At 51.4% G+C, this 26,542-nt stretch overlaps 1 protein-coding gene across 3 annotated transcripts in view; it reads right to left on the reverse strand.

Moving 5' to 3' along the window:
• The window catches only part of DPP6 (dipeptidyl peptidase like 6), a 684,077-nt gene that overhangs the window by 605,677 nt on the left and 51,858 nt on the right, over positions 1–26,542 (reverse strand). The window contains exon 1 of one of the 3 annotated variants that reach the window (XM_080664799.1): positions 5,902–6,694. The exons of 1 other annotated variant lie outside the window; for it this stretch is intronic. In XM_080664799.1, coding sequence (XP_080520925.1) covers positions 5,902–5,952 — 51 coding nt within the window. In that variant the 5' untranslated portion in view covers positions 5,953–6,694. Of the gene's footprint in view, positions 1–5,901; positions 6,695–26,542 lie in introns of those variants that run through there. One more of the 3 variants, XM_080664800.1, reaches the window with a different exon arrangement.

Below are 26,542 nucleotides of genomic sequence, written 5' to 3' on the forward strand. Positions count from 1 at the left end.
GTGTTGTGCCTCCCACCTCTCCTGGCATGGAAGCCTGCCCCCCTCAAGCTGCATGGTAAAGGGAGAGGGACTCTGACGGTTCTGCCCCTCGCGCATTTCAGCTCAGTGTGCTCCAGGGCCCTGGGCGGACTGGGCTCCCTCTTCCTCGGGTCCTAGAGTGTGGTCCTGTCAATCAAATTAATCAAATACAACTGCTCAGTGTAGGGACTCTCCAGCCTCGCCCCCAGAGTCTCTGGGCCTGGCTGCCCATTCACACCCTTTAATGTCCTTGTAATAACCTGGTAACTAGTACGAACCCTCCCAGGGTCCGTGAGGCTCTAGCAAAATCATCAAACCCCAGGAGGGGCTCATGCGAACCTCGGGTGTAGCCGATCTTCCAGACGCACGGGCACGCTGACCTGAGACTGGCATCGGGCAGCACCTCCAGGACACAGCACTGGGACCAAGCGCAGCAGCGGGCACCCGGCTGGCGCTGGGCCAGGACCTGGTGGGGTCGAGGAAAACAACACACAGCCCCTGAAGTGAGCCTTAGCTTCCATTTCATCACAGCCTGAGAGATGCGTGGAACTCTCTCGCGCGTTACCCGATGCATTCAGACTCGGAGGAGTTCTTAAATAAAGAAAGACACGTATAGCTGGATCATGGCCTCTCACAAAAGCCCAGTCAGTGCAGGAAATGGACACCTGTAGTGTTTAACACGCTCATCCACCGGAGCACGCGCTGGACACAGCTCCTGACTGCGTGGGAACAAAGGACGTGGGAGTTTCAGAATGCCCCACACCGCTTAGGACAGCAGAGAGTTCAATGTCTGAACGATGACCAGTCTGAGGCCAGCCATGTTCACGTCGTAGAAAAGGGGAACAGCTTTGGTGCAGAAAGGCCAACTTGGTGTATTTCCACATTCCAACACGAAGACCCCAAGACCAGCGTATTAGCTAAGATATCCTATATAATAAAAGCCTAATATGCTAAGTGTCTGGTCGACTGGGCGGTCATTCAACCAATCAAAGCATGATATGCTACAGCCAATCAATCACTTTCTATGATGTGCATTGATCACCAGGGGGCAGACAGTCGACCGGTTGACCAGTCACTATGATGTGCACTGACCACCAGGGGACAGAGGCTCCGACCAGTAGGTTAGCTTGCTGCTGGGGTTCAGCAGATTGGGACTGAGTGAGATGGGCCACACATGCCCTGGAGCCCTCCCGCGGTCCTTCCCAGGCTGGCCAACCTCCTGTGTCCCTCCCAGCCCTGATCATGCCCCGGTGGGGTTCCTCGGCCAGGCCTGCAACCTCTCACAATCCGGGAGATGTCAGAGAGCCAGTTTCAGCCCATTCCTGCAGGCCAGGCCGAGGGACCCCACTGGTGCATGAATTCATACACTGGGCCTCTAGTTTTATTATAAGACACTAGAGGCCTGGTGCACAAAATTCATGCACTCAGGGGGGTCCGTCAGCCCAGCCTGCACCCTCTCGCAGTCTGGAAGCCCTCAGGGGATGTCCGACTGATGGCGAGGAGCAGGCCTAAGCCAGCAGTAGGACATCCTTAGTGCTGCGGCGGAGGCGGGAGAGGCTCCCACCACTGCTGCTGCACTGGCCAGCTGTGAGCCTGGCTTCTGGCTGAGCAGCGCTCCCCTGTGGGAGCACACTGACCACCGGGGGCAGCTCCTGCATTGAGCGTCTGCCCCCTGGTGGTCAGTGCACATCGTAGTGACCAGTCATTCTGCCATTTGGTCAGTTTGCATATTAACCTTTTATTATATATGATCTGACTGAGCACCTAGCTTTGAGAACTTCTTCCTGGAAATTTTAGCAATTTTGTATATATTTTATTGGCAACTAATTTTAATTCTTCCCGGCCCTGTAGGTGAGGTAAGTCAAGGTGAGTAAAAGGCACACAGGCTTCAGGTGTGCAGGTGGAAGCTGATGGGTTTATAAAGGGATGGCCCACAGCAAGGAGGTAGGAAAATGTCAACACAGGCACCAACGTGGTGACAGCGGGAGAGCCTGGGGCCTGAGAAGAAATTTTCGGAACCCATTTCAAAAAGGTGAATTCTCACCACAAAACATGCCAAGATGCACATTTAGAAACAACATTGTGTGGCTTTTATGTCACCAGGTAGATGCAGCCAGTATAAGGCGACCGGAGTTGTGTTTGCAGATCTCACCCAACACAGGAAGGGAAGGACCAGACAGGAAAGATCCTTGGCTCATAATCTCCCAGATCCAATCCAGTAGCCAGAGGCCAACCATCAGCCCCAGGGCCATGAAGGAAAAACCCCAGCTTTCCTGCAGAGGGGATTCCAAGACTGCAACTTTTTTTTTTTTTTTTGTTAATCTTCACTGGAGGATATTTTTCCGTTGATTTTTAGAGTGTGGAAGGAAGGGGGAGAGTTACAGAGAGAGAAACATCCATGTGCGAGAGACACATCGATTGGTTGCCTCACACACCCTGACCTGGGCCAGCCAGGAATCGAGCCTGCAACCAAGATATGCGCCCTTAACTGGAATCAAACCCAAGACCCTTAAGTCTGCAGGCGGATGCTCTTACCACTGAGCAACCAGCCAGGACCCAGACTGCAACTTTTATTGAAACCCAGCAGCAAGCAACCATGAGATCCTCAAACATCCCTGTGGTTGCAGACCTCCAACTCTCCTCTGACATGACCTGGTCACCACCCTCCTGTAGCCACCATCTACTTGTAGAGCCACCAACACACACCCAGGGAGGGGCTGCAAGACTCTCACTGTTTACCCAACTTTTACTTAGGCTCCATGAAGCAACGCCATGCCTGCGAAAAGCTCCTAAGAACAGAGCAGGGGGATTCATACAGATAATAAACATTTCCGCTGACCCTAAACCTATTGCAAGATGGTGCCTCAGAAAAGCTGGCTCCATGTGAACTGTGGGGAAGGAAGTAGGACGGCAGCATGTTAGTGACAAAGGAAGACTGGGGCTGAGGAGGCGTGGTAGTCATCCCCCACGCATTTTCAAAGATTTTCTGAAAACACAGCTATTTGTAAATCATTTTTGTTGTGAAACAGTGAAAAAATCTCCCCATCTTTCTCAATGAATCAAACTGCAGAAGGAATGTGGCCTGCTTAGGTGGGGAGTTCTCACAACATTAGAAATAGACTTTCTTCAGGAGTGAATATACAACTTGTGAACAGATTCCACCAATGTTAGTCCCTTTATTTACCCAAAAGGAGACCAGATAGTATACTGACAAGTCTGCCTTCTCTTCATCATCTACGTGTCATCAGAAATAAGCTTCTAACCCAGTGTGTGATGAATAACACACTTCATAGATTTCATAACAACCCCTTTCCAACAAGCACTATGGTTTGGCAAAGACAGGCCAGAGTGCCACCACCACAGCTTCTTAACCACCAGCGCAGGTCCAGGAGTGCCACACAAAGAAGACCCAGTGGGAAGGGCTGGGCTACAGACATGGCACACGGGTGTCACTAGATGCCACTCCTGCGGCCATCCGGGCAAGCACCCAGGGTCCCTCCTTCAAACATCAAACCCCCAGCGTGCGCCCGACAGCTCTGCGGCTCCGGCCTGTGCAGGGGCCTCGGTTTGTGTCTCCATGTCCCGATGTCACACACTCTGCCTAGCAGACAGCTGTGCAACCCTCCACTGTCAGCAACCAGAGCAAGTGACCCGGCCTCATCCCGCATGCAAAATAGCATCTGATTTGCAATCAAGTTGCAGGAGCAATGGATGTGCCAGCCCCCGAATCCCAGAGAGGCTGTGATTAGCAAGAGTCCTCCCATGACTGAGGAAAAGGAGGGCCCCCAAAGTCCCAACACAATGACACGATGCCGCGCTCGCGCCATGGATGCTGCATGGATCTCACTGGAGCACAGATCTCAAACCAGGTAAGAACCAGACTACGGAGCAATAGTGATCCATTTGAGAACTGCTGGGACATCTCAGAGTTAAGTCTGTGTCTTGTTTTTCTCCCAGGCCATCGGGTGATCCTAAAAATATGACCGGTTGCTGTAGAATTCTCTAGGCTTTCAACTCGCTCTAATTCTACTATTCACAGCAGACACAGAGGAGTGTAGACAGTGGGCACCACGCGGAACATTGCTGCGCAGAGTATGAGTGGACATGGCATTAGCAGGCCCTGTCTTTATTTTCTGAAGTAAAGGCATAGAGGGGTAGTGGGCACCTTTAAAGTGGGTAACACAGATGGAATGCAAAGATCAGTAGGTCATAATGTGCTGAGTCCTGAGAAGAAATAGTTATTTAACAACAGATTTAGGTAATGAGTCAATAATACATCATTATTATCATTGTTACCATTTCCATTAATTTGAATCTTTTCTCTTGCCTCAGTCTAAATGTGTAGGTTGTATTAGCACATTACAAGGCATAATATAAGAGGCACTATGTGTTTGAGTAGGAATTAACTGGAAAGCATCACTCCCAACACGTCCTTGCCCTGTTTATACAAGACATTATGCTGCGCAGCACGTGGCTCCATGGGGAGTGGGGATGCATTTACACAAACAAGCCATTCCTTCAGCAGTTGCCAGAGAACACACAGACCTGAGGGACCTTAAAGGGGGGGCGTGTGGTCTGGGGAAGGGATCCTGCAGAATAACCCCCTGGATACAGTGACTGTGCTCCCAGGGCGGCAGGGCATGGAGTGGAGCCCACCTCAGCCACAGTCAACTTCCCAGCAGAGAGCCCCCTTCCTCCACCTGCAACAGGTGTCTGGCTATGGGTGTCCTAAGCCTGCCAAGTATTTGCTCTATTCAAATCAACTTTTCATTTCTTCTTTTTGTTTAAAGCAAGACCTCAAAATGGATCACTGATTGGGTGTCTCAAACACACCTCTGCCCCCCACCCCATCACGTGGCTCAACCCGCCTCAGAAACAACACCAGACCTTGACCCTGAAGGCAGCCCCATTTCCAGATGCTCCTTCAGAAGTAGCGGGGCCATCCCATCTCGTGGTCCCTCCCTGACCAAAAGTACCCTGGGGCAGGATAGAGAACCCCCCCACCCCCAGCATACCACACCAACACGGAAGGGGTTAAAACATCACCCAAACAAACACGCACAGGCACACGCTCATTTCAACAGAACAAGATGGCAACCTCCGCGTCCTCACCGGGAGGTGCCCGCACACTGACCCCGCGCCCCACGCAGGAACCGATTGGCAGGAACGCCCAGGCTGCCGGTTCTGGGGGGGGGGGGGCAAGCGAGGGGTGGGCTCGCTGCGGAAGCGGGAAGCCCTGAGTTAACAAAGTTGCCCAGGCTGAGGTACACCCTGGCGCACAGAAATCCTCAGGGGACAACGTGCCATCATTACACTCGTGGGCACAGTCACCCTTGCTGATGGGGGTCATCTTTCTCAAATCCAGGGTGTGGGCCCTGCCGGCTGGTGGCCGCGGCGGCAGCAGGGGACTGGTGTACCCAGGCTGGACCAAAGGCTCAACCCCAACAGGTCTAGGCCCTGGGGACGCAAACCCGAGGCAGACGCTGGCATCAGGCCCCTACCCCCCCCCCCTCCGCATTTCCACAGCACAGCCTTGGGGTCTGCTTGGAATGCGGACAGAGCCCCTTCCTCACCTCGCCGACACCCCCCTCCACACACACACCCTTCCCCCCTCCTCCGCACAGACACCAACCACAAGCCCAAGCAGAGGGACCACGAAGCCGCAAAGTTGTGATTTGCAAAGGAACGCCTGGTCCTCTGCGCCCCGCAGTCTCCAGGCGGGTTCCGGTGTGAAGTGGGGAGGGCGCCCTGCGGGCAGCGCGAGGGTCTGGTCACTGCCGAAGGGTCAGAACTAGCGAGGGCAGCACCCCCACACACTTCCTGGCTCCTTACCGAGGTCCTCCAGACTCCCCGCCAACACCCCCTCGCGCCGCGCGCACTCACCATCATGTTCCCTTGCATCTTGGCGGTCTTAATCATCGCCTTTTCTTTCATTTTGTCCCAAGTGTGAATCCGACTCCAGGCGCAGGAAGAGTAACTTAAACCATGTCTCGGTGGGATCCGAGCGGAGACGGGAGCGGCCGGCTGGCCACGGGGTGGAGTTGGCTTTTCCGAAGATTTTTCCCGGTCTCGGTCTCAGGCTTGCCCACCTGCGCCCGCCCTGCCCTCTCCTCTCACGGGCGGATCGCAATCAACTCTCTCGGCCGGAGCCCAGGAAGGAAAATGAAAGCTGGAGAGGAGGTTGTGGGCTTCGAGCTGCTTCAAACAAAGCGGGAGCCTGGGAGAAGCGCTGGCCGTGGGACCGGCTCCCACAGCTGCGTGTCAGGCTGGCTCGCAGTCAGCGCTCAGCCCGAGACAGCGGCGTGACGCGCGCAGGGCGCACTCCGGGACGGCGGCGCGGCGGCTCGGGAGCTCCTCGGGCGGGTGGCGCGGACGCCGCGGTTCCTGCACTTGTCCTTAAGGATGGGGGCCCCGGAGGGGCGGCGGCGGGACCAGGGGCGGACCAGAGGGCGTGTGCGCGCGCGCAGTGCGCGTGCGCGCGCGTACACCCGGGTGCTATGCCTGGACTGGGCTGGACCAGAAAGGCTCGGGCGCATGGAGGTTAAGGGATCCCCAACTGTTTGGGTAGAGGTGGGAATCCCTGGGCAAACAGCCTCTCCGAGGCAGACGCCCCCTCCCCGTTCGGTCGTGTGCACCTGGTGCACGTAGGCTGGGTTTTACAAACACGCTCCGCAGCAATTTCCGTGGTGGAGCCGCCCCCTCATGCTCCGGGGTGACTTGGATCGCGCCAAAGGGGCGGGGAGGCAGGGGGAGCGAGGCGCGCTGTGCTACTTGGCAGCCAGTGTGGCGAAGCAGAGGGAGGGAAGCGAAGGCCGGCGGAGAGGGCAGCCTATAAATCTGTTGTTTCATGTTACTGGGGGACACACGCAGCGTCTCCATGGTTGCACCAGGTTGCACAGGAATCTGCGGCTGCAGCAGCTCCAAGGCACCACCACCTACCACCACCTTGCTGGACAGCTCCGCCCGCTGGCACGCCGCCCTCGGGCTCCACTTCCCGTAGGACCTCCGCCCCAGCCGCGCCCCCCACACCCCTGGCGCCTTTGTTTCTATGGATCTGATCCCAGGGGCTTCCTCCAGCCCAGCCTGGCACCGAACGGTCTGCGTGGCTCCGGAGCCACCAGGCTTTCGCCCGAGCCCAAACCAGCTCCGATTCCACGACACAACCTCCACCCCAAGCGGCAAGTGGCCCAGAGACGCGATCCCCACCCCAGGGCACTCCCGGGATTAATCAGTCCCAACCGTGGTTTCGCCCCATCACACAGGGACGCTCGCTCCCGAGAGCGCGCACGCAGAGGATGGTCCAATTCTCGCGCTGACCAACCCAGGCTGCTGGATGAGCAGATAGAGGAGGCCTCCCCACGCGGCTTCCCTCCCCAGGGCCCAGGCCGCTCTAAAACTGGGACTCTGCGTCTAAGGGCATGGGCGCAACAGGCTTGAACTCACGTTCATGTGCGCGTGCGTGTGCGTGTGCCTGTGTGTGTGTGTGGGGGGGGGGGGGGGAGGTGCAGCGCGCCCTCCGCTGGGGGACAGTGGCAGCAGGAGAAAGCTGAAAGCTGGGAGGGGTTTGAGTAGCCTTTCTATTTTTTTACATTCACAAAAAATCACGTGCAAGAATGAGTAAGAGGACAATTTTGAAACTGCGCCAAAGCAGAAAATTCGGATCAATCACAATAGTAATCATATGTCAATTACCCACAGTGCCCGCACACATGCATATATCGTACATTATAATATATAACGTGCATTATAATATATAATATATATGACATACATCATAATGTATGCATGCAGAAGCACACACAGCAGTTGGTTTACAGGTGAAAAGTACTGTAACTGATTATCTTAAGTGGTAGATGAAGAAACAGGTGATTAAAGTTGAAAGCTTGCAAAGCAGCTGTAAGGAATGTGGATTTGCTTGGAAAGGGGCAGGCGGCTTCCCTTCAGAAGCGCTGCCCTTCTGTGGTCTGCTCTCCATGACTTTCCTGTGGAGATGAACAAGGCACAGATCATCCTTGTGCAAGTGACTAAAGCCAAACTCCTGTGGACCCAAAATACTGCCCATCTCAATTCTCTTTTTAAGCAGCATTAAGCTGTGCTGCATGTTTGTAGTTTGAGGAGGCGCTAATTGGATTGTAATCTTCACTCTTTTACCACCCCTGCAGGGCCGGCAGTTAGAACTGCTTCCCCCAAAGCGGCCTTTCCCACCACCACTTGATGGAGTGGGGAGGGGAAATCAAGAAAACAGGACCAAAGGATAGTGCTTAACCTGTCATTTTTATAGCTTCCTTCAAATATCCCTATAGATGGAAAGTGGAATGATATGGATTAAACTTTAAGCTAATAAATAATTCTAGCCCTGACCAGTGCTGACCAATGGTTAGAGCGTGGGATCATTCATGGAAAGGTCCTAGGTTCAATTCCTGGTCCAGGCATGTACCTGGATTGCAGGTTCGATTCTGGCCCCGGGGTGGGCATGTTTGGGAGGCAACCAATCGATATGTGTCTCTCCCCCATCAATGTTTCCCTCTTTCTCTCTCTCTTTCTCTGCCCCCACTCCCACCCTCCCTTCCAGTCTCTCTAAAAATCAGTAGAAAAGATATCCTCCGGTGAGGGTTAACAAAACAATAAATAAGTAAGTAAACAACTCTGCTGGTATGCCGAATGTTTTTCCCAACACTCCCCCAACAGCTATGGCCAAAACGATTTTTGTCTGGGGCGGTGGGGTTCCCTTGCCCCTGCCTGGCCACTGGTGGTGGAAAGGCCCGAGGCAGTGACGGACGGAAGGCAGGCATGAAGAGGGTTCACTCCACCAATAAAAGAGCAAAGCAACTCTAAATACTCAGTAGTGACCATTCACTCTTAGCAACCTGTCTGCATTGAGCCACTGACTGTGGAATGCTGGGGCGGCCAGTGGTTTTGTCCATCCTCTCCTCCATCCTTAATTTATTATTCGCTTCTGAGGCTACTGAGATTACAGTAGCTTTGACGAAAGTTGAGGCCTTTGGCAAAACGTCAGTTCCACGTTTGACATCAGGTAGTATTTACAGAAGAGAGCGGACAGATAAGAGAAAACAGGTACAGACCGATTGGGGAGCAAGAAGGAAGGCAAGATACTAAAAAAAAAAAAAGTGCTTGAAAAAGGAGGATTCTCATAGCCATGTTGTTTTGGGATAGTAAGTTTGTGAGAGAATTAGATTGGAGCGTATTTGAACATGGCATGGCCATCAGAAGCTCCCTCCCCACCCCACCTCAATGTTTTCTCCCGTGTTGTACTGATGAACAAGGACCCATCTGTGGGCAGAGGGTGTAAATGTGGTCCTAGATTTACCAACAAGTTTGGCTCATGTCTCCAGTGTCTGCAGTGGATTTGCTGTGCTCTTTCCATTCTGCAAGGCGAGCATGTTTACCTCCTGATCCCCCCACAGTACTGCTGTTAGGTGCCAGCAGATAGAATCTGCATGTTCCGCAGCACCTATGTCCCATCTGTGTCTGCTTAGTGTTGCTTCATGGACACTGACATGTGGGCCAAAATACGTGGGCTCTTTCCTCTCCACACACTTATCTCTTGAACACAAACAAGTGTGCTGTACTACACACACAGCGTACAAGTGAAGGAGCACGGGATGGGGCCCTGGTTTAGACCAACGGCCATGCCACACCTCTTCAGCATTTGAGGCATGTCAGGCTGACCCTCCGCAACTCTGCTCTTGAGCCAATATTGCCTCTTATTCTAACGGGTCAGTTAAGACCCCTGACTCACGCTGTCTTTTGTTGGAATTAAGGACTTTCATAAGGAGGTGTAAAGAGTATTAAACTCTTCATAGACAGCTCTTTTATGCATGAGAATATCTATGCAAAAAAAGTTTTCTAAATGAGCAAACCATTAGAAAATTTAAGTTAAATATTAGAAAATTTAAGTTTAATAAGTTTTTATTGATTTCAGAAAGAGGAAGGGAGAAGAAGAGAGGGATAGAAACATCAATGAGAGAGAAACATCAATTGGCTGCCTCCTGCACATCCTCTACTGGGAATCGAGCCCACAACCTGGGCATGTGCCCTGACCAGGAATCAAACAGAAAACCTCTTGGTCCATGGGATGATGCTCAACTGAGCCACAATGGCCGAACTATATATCTGTTTTGCTGAAGCAGTAGAGCAGAATATGTTTTTCAGGGTTCCTGTGCAACCTTTTATAAAGGAGAAATTGAATGAAAGTAAGGACATAGAGAGGGCTTTCAATTTGCGTTGAAGATGATGTGAACAGGCTGGGCACAGTACTGGCATCACATGGATGTCTTGACTTCTGCCAGGGTTCTTCTCATTGAGTCTGAGCTTATATGTGCCCAGGAAGTAAGGAAACCCTGAATAATTATCAGTCATCTGGCATCTGTCTCATTAACCAAGAGGGCTCAGTCCTGAGTGTTTGGGAGTCACAAGCCCCAATGCAAAACCATGACTGGAGTATCTGTACAACACACCCCATCTCTCTCCTGCTAGAAATGCCACAAGCATATGTTTTTACAAGCCTACATTTGACTCGTTGGCTTTTCTATAAAAATAATATGCAGTCAAAGCCATAATGTGTTGCCCTTTCAACACCCATTAAAATTGCTACAGTGAAAAGTCAGATAATGACATGTGTTGGCAAGGACGTGGAGATACTGGACTCTCATCCACTTTGGGTGGGGATGAGAATGTGCAGCTGCTGTGGGAACAGCCTGGAGCTCCTCAAAACGTCAGACCAAGAGTTACCATCTGGCCCAACAATTCCAGTCCTGTCAAGAGAGGAGAAAACATCTGTCCACCAAAAACCTGCACACAAATGTTTGCAGCAGCGTTACTTACAATAGGCCGATGGAAGCAGCAACCAACATGCACCCCCTGGAGAGTGGGGAGCAGTGTGCTTTCTCCATTCCAGGAAGAAGGATCCACCGTGAAAGGAATGACATGTGGAGGCATGCTTTCTGTGCAGGACACTTCTTCATGGGTTCTGCTGAGTGAGAGCCACTGGGTGCTGCTGGGGCTGGAGTCCTTACGATTCCCTGAGAAAAAGATTTTCTGAGACTCACATGGGAAAACGAGTGATTTTTATTTGCGTGGAATTAAGTCTCTGTGTTTCTCAAGTCCCATTTCCCTGGTCCAGTCCTAGAAGCCGTGCAGCTGGGTTCAGTGGAGCTAGACGCAAAGCCAGTGTCCACAGTTGCCTTCCACGTTGGAGCAGGGCCCAGTTCAGCATCATGTGGCTACAGCCCATCAGCCATTGCATGTGGGGTCCCCAGGGCGTGGGCCATGAGGGTAATGCAGGAGAGCTCACCCGAGCATCAAGAGCCCCAAGGGTCCCCAAAGCACAAGAGACACCAAGAGAGCAAATTCCTTCATCCAGGGGATTACATGTCCCAAATGTCCAAGGGCTTGCAGTGATTACCTAGGACTAGAAATGGGAGATGGGGGCAGAGAGGGGGTGCTGTGGGTGAGGAAGGGGTTAGGTATAGGAATTTTTTTTGGGGGGTGATGAAATATTCTAAAATTAGATTAAGGTTCCCTAGCTTGTTTTGCCCAGTGGAAGGGGCATCAGCATGCGGACTGAAGGGTCCCAGGTTTGATTCTAGTCAAGGGCACATGCCCAGGTTGTGGGCTCAATCCCCAGTAGGGGGCATGCAGGAGGCAGCCGATCAATGATTCTCCCTCATCATTGATGTTTCTCTCTCTCTCCCTTCCTCTCTGAGATCAATAAAAATATATTTTTAAATTAGATTTAAAGTAATGATTGCACAACTGTGTAAACATACTAAAAATTACTGACTTGTCCATTTTAAATGGGCCAACTTTCCTGCATGAAATTATCTATATATATAAAACCCCAATATGCAAATAGACCAAACGGTGGAACAACCGAACAACCAGTCGCTATGACGTGCACTGACCACCAGGGGGTGCGCATGCGGAACATGACGGGCATCAGCAGCAGGTGGCAGAGCACAGAACATGGCGGGCATCGGCCGCGGTGGGATGGTGGAGCAGGTGAGCAGAGGCACCAGACCAAGGCGGGGCACCGTCACTGTCATTGGGGCGAGCCTCTGGTGGTTACTGAAATTCTTTGCTCCTGTGCACCACAGTCCCGCTGGGCACTTGCACCTGCTGCTGGCACCTGCACCTGCTGCCAGCGCTGGCCCCGCCCACACCTCCTGCCGACACTGCAGTCGCTGCTTGCACCCAGAGCCCTGATTGTTCAGCGCTGTCAGTAGATGCAAGCAGCTGCTGGCCTTGATCGCCCCTCAGGGCTCCTCCACCTTCCCCTACTCCTGAGGGGCGATCGGGGCCAGCAGCCACCTCTCGCACCCTGCTGGTGTCAGAGCCGCCACTTGCACCCACTGCCGGTGCCCAGCGCTGGTCCTGATCACTCGGCACTGTCAGCGGGTGTGAGCGGCAGTGGCTGACCCCAATTGCCCCTGAGGGCTTCTTCACTTTCCCTTGCCCCTGAGGGGCAACCGGGACAGCAGCCGCTGCTCACACCCGCTGCTGGCACCAGGCCCAATTGCTCCACGCCGTCAGCAGGTGCGAGCGGGGCCAGTGCCATCAGCACCTGGGAGTGACAGCAGCAGGAGCGGGAGGGGCCAGGTGGGGGTGTGGAGGATGGGCTGAGACCCAACCCTGTGCCCACAGTTCCTTTCAAGGTGCACAAATTTGTATATTAATAAAACTATATAAACAAGACTGTGAAAAAAAGTAAATCCTGAGAGGAGTCTGCACTTGGAAGCATTTTAAGTTTTAATTTAAAGTAATTAAAACAGAAAATAAAAGGCATTGTGAATATGGTTATATAATTAAAAACCATGAGAATCTAAATGTGTCAAAAGATTAACAGATGTACATTTATATAATTTAGGTAGAAATAAAACATTTAAGATAAAATCCTATTAACTAATATACCAGTAATTTCAGATAAATCCACCTTCTTATATATCCTTTTTCTTATAAATCACCGCCTTGTACTATTTGCCCATCTATTTTCTTCCCGTTGGTCTATTTATTTTGTCTTGTATTAATTTGCATGACTTTTTTATAGTAAGAGAATTGAACCTTGATGATGTGTATGTTAAGGAACACATTATTTAGCTTTAAACTTCTTTAACAGTATAATTTTTAGAGAACTATTTTCAGTATTTGTAATGCGTTAAGATTGACTTTGGCTTGTGGAGATATTTGGAGAAACCTGACATACAGAAAACAGTATTGAGGCCATCAAATCAGCTTGCTTTTTCTTGGCAAGCACAGCCCCAGTTTAGTTTGTAATTTCACTTAGGGGGGAAACAAATAACCTGTCTACTAGGAGAAAACATTTTAGGCATCACTTAGGTACACATTCCGAAAACAAAGCAAAACCAAAGCCCGGGTTCAAGCCAAGAGTCATCTGAGGCCCTCTGCTGAGCCAGCCCTCTCTGAGCGAAGGGAGCGTGTTGGTCCGTTCCCAGGGCTGTGGTGCCGTTGGATGAGAGGCACATGATTCCAGGTGGGGAGGTGAGATGTTGGCGTGCTACCTGGGATCAGGTCTGACTCTGATGCTGATGGGCCAACAAGTGAGCATCACGTCTTTTGGATTCCCGTAGCTTTGCTGGGTCAGTAGGAGTTATTCAAGTTACAGGTGCTCTTTTTCTTTCTTTCTATATTTAAACTAGAGGCCCAGTGCATGAAATCCATGCACAGGAGGGGGGTCCCTCAGCCCGGCCTGCACCCTCTCCAATCAGGGACCCCTCAGGGGATGTCCGACTGCCTGTTTAGGCCCAATTCAGGGTTGGGCCTAACCAGGCAGTTGGACATCCCTCTCACAATCTGGGACTGCTGGCTCCTAACCGCTTGTCTGTCGGCCTTCCTAATCACCCCCCAACTGTCCCCCTGCCGGCCTGGCCATCCTCCACTGCCTCCCTGTCAGCCTGGCCACCCCCCAACAGCTCCCTGCTGGCCTGGCTGCCCCCCAACTGTCCCCCTGCCAGCCTGGTTGCCTCCTAACTGTCCGGAAGGAAGTCGGATGTCTGGAAGATTCCAGTCACCTGGCCTAGTTAGCATATTACCTTTTTATTAGTATAGATCTTATTTTATTTTTTCCAACTGCATCTACTATAACTTCATCCTGACATTTGTAATAATTTTTCTTCCTCTTCTTCTCTCTCTCTCTTTTTTAATATATTTTATTGATATTTTACAGAGAGAAAGGGAGAGGGATAGAGAGCTAGAAACATCGATGAGAGAGAAACATCAATCAGCTGCCTCCTGCACACCTCCCACTGGGGATGTGCCCGCAACCAAGGTACATGCCCTTGCCCGGAATCGAACCCAGGACCCTTCAGTCCGCAGGCCGACGCTCTATCCACTGAGCCAAACCGGTTCGGCTCTTCCTTTTCTTTTCATCTTCCTCTTTCCTTTCTTCCTCAAGTCCAGCTGAATGACTTGCTGCTTCAGCCAGAAGTTGAGTTTGGTGACAGGCTCTTGGGGCTGGAGATGGATAAAGCTGGGTGAAGCAGACAGGGCATCTTCCCTCCCTGCTCACTGTGAACCCCGCGACGCTGACTGCCTCTGTTCTTGGGAACTTCCTGAGAGGTCTATGTTCCCTGGTACCAGCCATACATTTGGGAAGAAAAATAAACTGGCAGCTGGGATTAAACTGAGTATTTGGCCTGTTTGTACTGTCCTGGGAGGTGGATATAAGAACAGGTGTTTGGTCTCGGCTCCACGTTCCTGGCACAGAGACCCTAACACGTGTGGAAGTTCCTGAGTGACAGGGGTGCCCGGTGCACCTTTTGTCCCAAGGTTTGGCCTCTGACCCTGTTTCCTGGCACAAAACTTGTAAATCCCTGGGGATTTCTGGGTGGGGCTGGTCACCAGGAGGACCTGCAGTGATTGGAAGCTCAGGACTTCCTGCCCACCCTGTCCCTGGGGAGGGGAGCGGCTGGAGATGTGTTGACACCTAAACAGCCTGCGTGATGAAGTCTCTGAGCCAGGGGTTGGAGAGCTTCCTGCAGGGCGGGAGGGTCTGGCGGGCTGTGTACGGGCAGGGCAGGAGCTCTCCTCGGAGCCTCCTCATTGCTCCCGTGGGATTCTTTACCCTCTCCTCTGTGATGAACCCGGAGGTAGAGGAAAATGTTTCCCTGTGCTCTGTGAGCCGCTGTGCCCAATTGCAGACCTAAGAAGGGGCTGTGGTCCCTGTTTGTGTCAGGTTGGGCAGGAGCGAGGGCAGCCGCCCACCACTGGCCACTGGCTCTGACACTGTGGGCTCATCCCCCCACCCCCACCGCGGGGCATGGGGCTCCAGGCCAACCTGCCACTGGGTGCCCAAGACAGAGAACTGCAGGGTGTGGGCAAAACCCCACATTTGCCATCAGAACTGCTTGTTCCTACAGAGAAAGAAAAGCAGGTGTTTCCTTTTAGGGCCTTAGACTAATTGGTGCCACCAAACTGTCCTTTCTGTGGGTTACACCACCTGCCTAGAGTTCAATTTAAAGAAAACAGTTCTATGAAACCAGTTTCATGAGGCCGGTGAGCGCACGCCTCCTGCCACGGCCACAGCGCCTCTTCCCATGAGTTCACATCTGTCTCAGTCTGACAGACACCTGCTCCACCTGACCCATGGCAGTCTCTGCCCCGGGGGAGGGACAGGGGCACGGCCTTTCTCCTCAAACCTCCTCCTGGCTCCTGAGCTTCCCAACTCCTGTTCACTCTCCACAAACTTCCTCCCGGCTGAATCATACCTGACAGCACAGTTCGGGAAATGCTATTTATCTGTGGAAATGCTAGACCCAGCCTATCTAATAAAGAGGTAATATGCAAATTGACTGTCACTCCAACACAAGATGGCCACCCCCATGTGGTCAAAGATGGCCGCCCCCAAGTGGACACAAGATGGCCACCACAAGATGGCCAGCAGGGAGGGCAGTTGTGGGTGATCAGGCCTGCAGGGGACAGTAGTTGGGGGGTACCGGGCCTGCAGGGGAGGGCAGTTGGGGGCAATCGGGCAGGGAGGGGAGCAGTTAGGCGTCGATCAGGCTGGCAGGGAAGTGGTTAGGGGGTGATCAGGCCAGCAGGCAGAAGCGGTTCGGGGCAATAAGGAAGGCAGGCAGGCGAGCAGTTGGGAGCCAGCAGTCCTGGATTGTGAGAGGGATGTCCGGCTGCCCGTTTAGGCCCAATCTTACCGGGATCGGGCCTAAACGAGCAGTCAGACATCCCTTGAGGGGTCCCAGATTGGAGAGGGTTCAGGCTGGGCTGAGGGACACACACACACACACACACACTCTCAGTGCACGAATTTTGTGCACCTGGCCTCTAGTTGGAATATAGTGTGTGTATGGCTAATCAATTAACTTTTATTTCTATGAAGCCTTTAGCAGATATGTCTCACTTAAAAAGCGTGGCCATGCAGAGAGTTTTAATTCTGAGGCTGCAAATTGTGTTAACTAGAATTTTCAATACATTTACAGCAAAGCCTTCATTTTTATGCATATAAATTATAAATATGTTTATGGTTTGTGATAACTATTATTAATAATAATATTAATCCAATTGTCTTGAATTTCTATAATTTTTTCTTCTAATATGGAAAATTAATTTACCTAAAACTTTCTAATTGTGTGCATACGATTTAAAAAGAAGCATTATCTGTGATAACCGACTGGGAGCACTTAGCAAATGGTGAAATAGCTGGAGGGACATAACTGCGTGCCTGATCTGGGGAAGCTAATAAAAATGCAATTTTGTAACACCTGCTACTTTACTAAACATCTCAGTCATGCTTTTAAAATCCCATCTTCCACATCATTGAAACAGGGGAAGTGCGCAGAGTGCCCCTCCCTGCCCCGGCTGTCTGTGCCCTGTGTGCCTAAGCTGCCACGTGCAAGGTGCCGCCGGCAGCTGTGTCCGTGGTGAGGAAGGAGGGAATGAGGCAGAGTGCCCCCGACCCAGCTCAGACCCATGGGGACAATGGCGAGGGTGTGGTTTACGGGAGAAGAGGTGCCAGCAGGACGTCAGGATGCACTCACACCAGGAAATGAAGGGCAGTGGGATAAAGGGCGTTTCTCCGGTGTAGGCAAGATTGGGGAACTCCAGGGATCATGCTGCCTCGTGGCTAGTGCCTCGGGAGCCATTCCCCTCCCAAGGCTGGCAGGGACTGGAGGCAGGGCAGGGACCATGCCCAGGGAGGGTGGCTGCGGGCGGAGGGCGCCTTCAGCTGGGGAGGAACCGCTGCAACCCCATACCCCTCCCCTCCAGCTCCTGCAGGTGCCCCACCGGGCAAGGACCTGCCATGTGAGTCAGCCTCGGGGCAGCCGGGCACTGAGCAGGGAGAAGGTGGGAAGCACCAGGAGGGTCAGAGGGGCTTGTGTACAGCCCCACATCCCTTGGCACCGGGGATCCCCGGGGCGTAAGTGTGTAACATCTAAGTCTCCATGTGTCAACCTTTAGGCTGCGGTAGTGTCCACTCCTAAACCCTCACTGCTGGACACGAGCTGTCCCAGCCCCTGGTAGAGCCGATGGTTTGTAGGGTGTCGTGAAAACGGTAACAAGGACAGCAACCTCTGCTCAGTGGGGACTACCTCACAGGCAGGCCCTGCGCTGTCCTGTGCCACCCTCCCCAGCAGGTGCCGTGCCTCCAGCACAGACGGGACACAGGCACTTCACTTGTTAGCAGAAGAGCTCAGAGCTCGCATGTTTGCCGTGGCCTTGCTGCCCGGTCCAGCCCGGCCCTCTGACCAGGTATAGGGTCTGCTCACAGGCTCCTGGGCACCTCGGGCTGGGCAGCATCCCTCGGGAGCCCCGGACCTCCCCACTGTCACCGACATGTGCACGTGGCCTCATCGCGTTCCCTGGTGTGTCAGCCCCCCAGCCCCCGGCCCCCCTCCAAGTCCTCACCTGGCCCAGCTCTGAGCCGAGGTTGCAGTGTGTGTCCTGAGCCTGTGTTGCGTGCATAGTCAGGTTGAGTCAGCTGGGGCTGCTGACACACATCATGGGCTGCGCACATTCTGAACAAGAGGAGGGGTCTCTCCCGCGTGGAGGCTGGATGGCCAAGATCAAGGGGCTGACCATCAGGGTCTGCAGAGGGCATGCCTCCAGGCTTCAGGCCACTGGCGTCTCAGCTTGGCCTCGTCCTCCCGGAGGAGACTAGAGAGAAGCAAGCTCTCCTGACCCGCCTGGGGCACAGAGCTCACTCGTGTGGGCTCTGCCCTCAGGGCCTCATCGGCCCATAGTTCCTGCCAGAGGCTACCTCCTCACACCGTCACACTGGGGCATGGTTTCAACAGAGGGGTGTTGAGGGGACACAATATTCAGTCCCTGAAAACTCTCCATCAGTCCTCGGACGGGATGTCTCCGTCCCCAGCTGGGCCTGCTCCCGGCCCTCCTCCCAGCCCTGCCTCTGGTCTGCCCGGCGCCATGCCAGCCTCACACCCTGTGAGACGGAGGCATCAGTGGGCCATGTGTTATGTTCCAGTCTGTTCTACGGATGCATCCTCATTCCCGGGCCGCGTTCCTAGTGGTAAGACCCAGCCTACTAGGAAAGGGCTGCAGATGTATGCTCTCCCCTCTGGGTGCTTTCACACAGCGAGGGAGTTCTGAGCGGCAAAGCAGTCATGAGGTGTGACTAGCATTTGCTGCACCACACACACCACAGAGAACTGTCACAACACAGTGCGTGCTGCCTTAATTGTCACAGATAATGACAATTATAGACCTCCTCCCTCACAACACCAGAACAAGCCGCATTCTGCCCCTCATTCAGCAACTCCTGTGTATGGAAGAGGCATAGACATCTCCTTTTGTTGGATGTCTCTGTTTAGGGCTGAAGGAAAAAACCAAGGTCCATGCAGCAGCAGGTGGGAACGCCATGAATGAGTTCAGTGGCTGAGCCCACCCAGCAGCTGGAAACACCTGGGCAGGTGGGGCTGTCTGAGGAAGCAAAGCCTTCTGGAAATAGAGGACTCAGAATGACATAATCCCTTCAAGCCTCTAGTGCAGGCGTCCTCAAACTATGGCCCGCAGGCCACATGTGGCCCGCCGAGGACATTTATCTGGCCCACCGGGTGCCGCTGCCTGTCCTGCTTAGCAGCCAACTCGTCCCGGGCCCGCAGTGCGCATAGGAATTTGTTCATAGTTTTTTTATTTAAACTATAGTCCGGCCCTCCAACGGTCTGAGGGACAGTGAACTGACCCCCTGTTTAAAAAGTTTGAGGACCCCTGCTGAGTCTAGTGTAACCTGGGGCCGCAGGGGTGGGAGGCGGGATCACAGAAAGAGATGCAGGGAGGAGGGCCTAGGATGGCTTCCCTGGAGACAGTGACGTGGCTGCAGCAGGGCCAGCCCCCAGGAGAGGTGCCCAGACTCGAGACAGGAACCTTGTTCCCGGTGGCCACACTTCCCCCACCAAGTCTTCCTCACAAACCTAGTGGCCATGCGTCTACGGTCCACCAGCTCACGCTGACTCCACAAGTCTTTCAACTGATTGCACTGGAAGTTATCTTGACCTTTCCAAGCAAGAAGAAGAAGAAACAACTAAAAGTGGAAAACCTGGAACCCAAGCCAGATGGGTGCACCTCCTACCTTGTCCTTGGACGACATGTGTCAAGGACTAATCAGAACGAGATGGGATGATGGAACGCATGGAAATGGTGCCTGAAAAATGATCACATCGATGCACTTAGCGCGGGGAGAACCTTGGAATCCCCTGAGAAGGCGATTGATGTTTTTATTCACTTTCTCTACTTTAGTTCTGATCTTCATGTACAGAGAGGACAATGTGCCTGTAGCACACCCCGATGACCCCAGACTTCAAATGTGTGGTCTTGTCCTCAGTGAGGCCTTAGTTCTATGCTGACTGATCTGAATTACACCAGGCAAACCAAACACGACCACCATCTCCACAGCCACATTTTTACAAGAAGGCATCCTAGAGATGTGCTTATACGCAAGCATCGAGATGAGTCTGGATATAAAGGCTGTTTTGCATTCTCCTTAGCTTAACTGACGTCTTAATCCTGCATCCACAGTGGGTGCTGGCAGCGAATGAGAAAACATCCTCCTGGCGGACTTAGCATTCAGAGTCTGTCCCCAAACACTCGCCGTGGAGTCGTGGCTCTGGTCCAGCGTCACAGCAAGGAAGCTGTGAGCAGGCGCTGGGCAGAGAGGGTGTTTGTCAAATGGTGGAAACAGCTCCTTCCTGATGGAATTTCAGATTTTGTGTTGAGCTTAGCAGTTTTAATATTGACTGGAGCAACGAATGTCAGCAATTTTATACACACACACATGGAGAGAATTTCTGCGTTCTAAGGACACACATATTAATAGGCATACATTGGAATTATGTCCAATATTTTCTAAATAACTGCACTGGGTCTTGCTTAACCTGTTTGAAAAGGGAAACAATTAAGAATTTTAGATGAACGCTTTCGGGACCTAGAAAAGTGGTCCTTAATGAAACAAATTACTTCCGTTCTAAAACCCTCCTTCAGAACAGAAAAGGGATTACTTGGGGGCCAGTACTGCATCTGTCACCAGTGCTTTCTAAACCCTTGTAAACAGAGAGAGGGTGAGCAGGGGACAGAGTCCATCCTTGTTCACGAGACTGGATACATCTGTGTTTGGCATTTTCAGTGAAGAAGTTCTGGACCAGGTGACCCTGACGTGTGTGGGCTGGTGTCACCTGGCATGGAGCTCCCCAGCGTGGAGAGTTCGAGCCTCTTGGGGACGCCAGCCCTCACTGTGGCCTCCTGTGCATTAGGGCACAGAGGCCCTGGCCATCTTGAAAATGCACTCTGGGTGACTAACGGGAAGACACTGTCGGTCACTAGCACTGAAGTCTGAAGTAAATATTCTGATCAGCTAGCAAACTTATTAGTGTGGTGCCTTGAGAGCGGACATGGGGCAGGAGTGTTTATAAATGGGCCCTGCGCCAAGGGTAGGTCAGATGGGAGAGTGGTCAGAGGGGATCCACAGTGAACAAGTCCTCTAACATTAGCTTCTGCCAGGGCCACCTCTCCAGTCACACCCAATACCCCAGATTTGCACTAATATTTTTTCATCCAAAATAGCATGAATGAAATACTTCAGCTCATTTGGGGAAGACTATGTACTCTGAACAACTCTAGACACTGTTGGGAAAGAACAGGTGTAAGTAGGAATGTGAAAATCGATATAACCCAAACCATAAGAAAAAGTGACAAAGAAAACGGTGTGGATCCAGAAGAGGCCTGGGCAGTGTGGTGGACAGACCCGCAGGAGTGCCCTGCCTCTGCCTGCGGGAGCTCATGGGCTTGTGCGGCCCCTTCTCCTCGAGGTGAGGACCTGGGGTTTCTTGTAACCACAGGGTGTGGCCAGGGCAATGGGTGTATGTGATGGACCACAGGACCTTCTGCCATCTGTCCTCCGCAGAATGGCTCCCTCTTTGAAGATGCCAGCTGCCAGGTGTGAGCTATCCGATGGAGACAAGGAAGGAGGCACACGCAGCAGAAATGGAGCACCACAGTCCAACCACCACCGGGAACTGAGTGTGGCCAGTGAGCAATGAGCTTGGAAGCGGTTTCCTCCCCTGGGACGCCTCAGGCGTGACCATGGCCACAGCAGATGTCTGCAGGACAGGCTGCGAGGCTCTGAGCAGAGCGGCCAGGATGCCATGTCTGGACGCCTGACCCACGGGCACTGAGATAAACGTGTGTTGGTGAAGCCCCTCAGTGTGGCGATGCTGTTAGACAGCAACAGAAAACAGTAGAAGGGGGGAATGTACCCTGAAAAGTATGAAAAGAAGAAAGTACAAAATAATACAGAAGGAACACATCCCCAAATATTAATCCCCCCAATAATTACTACTGGGTCCAAATGTATCTATTCAGTCGCAGCAGTGTTCTTATAAACAGAATATAAATTAACTTTGAATTCTCATTTGGTAGAAAAGACACTTAAAATGACCTAGGAGGGCCCAGCTGGTGTGGCTCCATTGGATGGACGTCGCCCCAGGCACCAGGAGGTTCCATTCCAGGTCAGGGCACATGCCCAGGTTGTGGGCTCGATCCCCAGTAGGGGACGTGCAGGAGGCAGCCGATCAATGTTTCTATCTCTCCCTCTCCCTCCCTCTCTCTGAAGTCAATAAAAACATATTTTTTAAAATGATAGAGGAGAGATGAAATAAAGAAAATACCAAGCAAATGCTGAGGAATAGAAGACAGGTGCCAGGTACAATGTTTATGTGAGACAAAGGGGAGCCCAGGTAATGGTGCAGGGAAGGAGATGGCAGCAGCTCTCCAGGAATGTTTAAAAGTCATAAGCCCTCATGTACCTAAGAACAGTTTTGAAAGACAGGAAACAGGCACACCTAGGAAAACTTCCATTTCCGGCAAAATGGGCATTTGCTGGAAAACTTGACTCATGGCATTCTAAACTGAAAAGGATGAATAAATTGTTAAACTATTCTTCTTTCAAAAAAACATTTGTCTTAATAGGAGACAACATGGGAGGAAATTGGGAGTTTGCGGAGCCCAGGGAAAAGGGACAAGTCCTGGTCCCAGGCCCCCGGCAGGGGCACGAGGAGCTGAGCCAGGGGGACCTGAGGACGCCCTCTGCAGGGGCCGTGGTGCCATCACCAACCCAACCTGGGTACTCCATGGCACATGCAGACAATAAAAAATCTCTCTACTAATCCTCCTCACCACCTCTGGGTTAGAGCCTCCGTTCACATCAAACGTGTGGCCCAGAAAACACCCAGGCAAATATGAGCTCCCCGCAACCCATATGGATATGGCCCCTGTGTTTTGGTTGAAGAAAACACAAATTATTCTCTGTAGGAATCACTCTAATGTCCCTGCTCAAAGGTTCCTACAGATAGAGTTGGGGGGTGGGGTGGGGGCAGAGAGGGGAACTACAATGAAAAACCTGCCCTCCCCCACGAGAGATAAACCGCCCGTCCACCCCCTCCCTGAAGTGTGTGAATCAACACAGCCCCTCGGCACCGCTCCATCAGCCTCGTCCCAATCTGCTCAGCCCACTTTCTCAAATTTCTCTTACTCAGGTGAATGCTTAGAACACTTCTTTTTTTTTTTTTTTTTTTTTTTTTTTCAGCTGACTCTGGTTGCTTTAAGATTTATGCATTTGTGTGCAATATATAAGCGAACTGTGAAAAGACTTTAAAATGTGGGCAAGACCAATTTGGTTTGAGTCATTCTTGCAAACCCACTGGATTCAAACCATATTGTTTAACAAGACACAAATCTTGCTGGTGATACAGAGCTACCCTTTAATTTGTATTTGGAAAATTGAATCCAATGCCTCATTCAGCACAAGGAAAATGAGTTTGCACAGCCTCAACTCAGCATTTGGGATGGGGTGAAAACGCAGAGTGGGCAGTCAGTGAGACAAGATGGTTGGAAGGAGGTCCCTCAATTACTCAGGTCATTTGTCGCATTTGAACTGAGACCTTAACTGTGAAACTTTCTGGAGGTTAGTCATGGAATGAAGTGATAAAAAGTGCTATTCTGACTTTCAAACTAAGACTGCGTCTTTGTGGATAAGCACTGTAATGGAAGTCTTTTATATATATATATATATATATATATATATATATATATATATATATATATTTTATTGATTTTTTACAGAGAGGAAGGAAGAGGGATAGAGAGCTAGAAACATCGATGAGAGAGAAACATCGATCAGCTGCCTCCTGCACACCTCCCACTGGGGATGTGCCCGCAACCAAGTTACGTGCCCTTGACCGGAATCGAACCTGGGACCCTTCAGTCCTCAGACCGACGCTCTATCCACTGAGCCAAACCGATTAGGGCTGTAATGGAAGTCTTTAAGACCAGGGATGCATTCCTCCAAAGTGTTTTTGCACCATGGCTAAGTAATCTCCATCACTCCATAGGATTTATTAAGACAAAGGTTAGTAGCGTCAGTGATCTGATGTTTTATTTCATTATTAAAGGCCCAGTGCATGAAATTTGTGCAAGGGCCTTGGCCCCCACTGCCGCCTCTACCTCGGCCCCTTCCCACTGCGGCTTTGTCGGGAAGGAAGGACATCCAGAAGGATGTCCGGTCTAATTAGCATGTTACGCTTTTATTATTATAGATATTCAAGGGCACTTCCGTCCTCTGAGACTCCCGCCACAGCTCCCTGAGAGCTGCTGGGTGGAGCTCTGCTCTCTTTCCTGACCTCACTTGTTGTTTCTCTTATGGGAGGAAGCGTTTTAATCTGACATACCATCATCGTTGGGCACCATTCACCTAAAGGATCAGGGCCCTGTGAAGTGCACAGCCCTCTGACAGCTTTCTGCCACTGGTTTCACTGGCTTGGCTCAAAGGAGAAAGGCTCTGTTGACCCTGACCTTGGCCATCCTGTTCCATGAAGTAAGGACTCAGGGACAGGTTCTGCTATCACTCAAAGCAAGCAGACCACCCATCTAGGCCCATCTGATGAACACTCACTGAGTCATAGGCAGAAATACGTGCTGGCCCTTCTCAAGGTCAGCTCTCTCAGCTCAAGGTCAGCTCTCTCAGCTCTAGGTCAGCTCCCTCAGCTCTACGTCAGCTCCCTCAGCTCTAGGTCAGCTCCCTCAGCTCTAGGTCGCTCCTTTGCATTGCATCTCAAAGACAGTGCAGCTCTGATTATTCATTTCCAAGTCACTTTCTTACACAAAGCAACAGGCTACAACTTTCATTTCAAGGATAAGTACTGCCTATTATGTGGGAGACATTGCCAGAAGCATCAGGAGCAGAATATTTTTTAAAGAAATGTATCCTGGCTCGGGACCTGTCCTATCCAATACCAAAATTAATGCAAATACTGCAACTGAATTCCAGGGTAAAATGCATGAGTTACTTTAAGAAAAGCGTAAGATTTTTTACCAGAGGGTTAAACACATTTTAATTGAATTCTCTAATTTCTATGATTTCACAATTTAGACCTAACATTATATGCAGATCCTTCCTGGACTGGGTGTTGCTGGGCAGGGTGTCCTGTTCTTTGATAGTTTTATGTGATGAGTAATTGAGGGCAGTAATTGAAGTCACCACAATCCCATCAATTCTCGGAAAGTTTGGTGAAGCAAGCTGGAGTGGGGTCTGGTACTAAGTTTCAGAGGAGATTCCATTAAAACAGGTATCTGTTTCTTTTATTAAACACTAAAAAGTAAGCCTTTCGACAAAATGAATAGACCTTGAGAACATTATGCGAAGTGAATACCGTGTTCCCCGAAAATAAAACATCCTCCGAAAATAAGACCTATTTACAAGTTTCCTTCTGAGTGAAATATAAGGCATCCCCCGAAAATAAGGCCCCCAGGCTCTGTCTCAGAATGAAAATTAATTTACTGTAAACTGGTCACTAGGGCCGCCCCGACTGGCGTCTAGCAACCAGTGTCTAGCAACCAGTGACGTTACGCGGAGTCCTGACGTCACTGCTGTGTGGAGGCTGAGTGGAGGTCGGAGTGAGCAGTGAGCGCGGGGTGGGAGAGAGGAGGAGACTTTCGCAGATGCGTGTAGAAGAACAGGAGGATTAGAGCGGACAGGACGCGGCGAAGGTGCTGAGTGCTGGTCTGTCTCTGGTGACACTACCTGATGCTCGTGGCCGCCTTCATGATGACTGAAGGTTCTCAGTCAGTGGCAGACCCTGCTCCAGCCCAGATCCAGGCCCCAGCAAGCCCAGTGACAGTCCCCAGGCAGGCCCCAGGGGGTAAATGTCTGATAAAGGGGTAGGGGGGATGTCTGGTGAAGGTGTTCAGTGACACAGGGGTGGGGGGAGGGGGATCACTTAAAATGACACAGGAGGATCAGAGGGGGCAATCAAAATGACACAGGAGGATCAAAAGGGGTTACTAAAGTGGTAATCCCCCCTCTGATTCTCCTGTGCCATTTTGATTCCCTCCTCTGATCCCCCTGTGTCATTTTGAGTGATCCCCCTCCCCCCACCTTGATACCCCAATTCCTTTTTTTTTTACCCCTAGAAATGAGCGCATAAAGAAAAAGCTACTCCATGGAGTACAAGAAAGGAATCGTGGAAGACTCTTGGGGCCAAAATCTTACTGCTTTCTGCAAAGAGAAGATGTTGAGTATCCGATTGGTCCAAAAATGGCGAGCAGAGTATGGTAACCTCATTGAACAAGTGGACAAGGGAAATGCTAAATAGCGCAAGTGTGGATCAGGTTGGTGACCATTATTTTCCGAGCTGGAAGACCTGATCTGTGAATGGGTTGTTGACAGGAGAGCAAAGGCTTTGGTTGTGAATAGGGCTCAGATTCAAGAATTTGCCCTTGCAATGGCACCACAGTTTGACATAGCCCCCAAAGACTTCAAAGCATCACAACACTGGCTGGATAATTTCCTTCAGCGAAGTGAACTGTCTTTAAGAAGATCTACAACATTGTTTAGGTTGGAACATACTCAAGTTATTAAGCGAGCACTTGCATTCAAGTCCTTTATTGATGATGCTGACTTCTCTAAATACAATCTTTCCAACATGATTCCTATGGATGAAACTGCAGTGTTTATGGGCCAATCATGTCA

The sequence above is a fragment of the Plecotus auritus genome (genome assembly GCF_963455305.1).
Source record: "Plecotus auritus genome assembly, chromosome: 4".
Taxonomy (NCBI): domain Eukaryota; kingdom Metazoa; phylum Chordata; class Mammalia; order Chiroptera; family Vespertilionidae; genus Plecotus; species Plecotus auritus.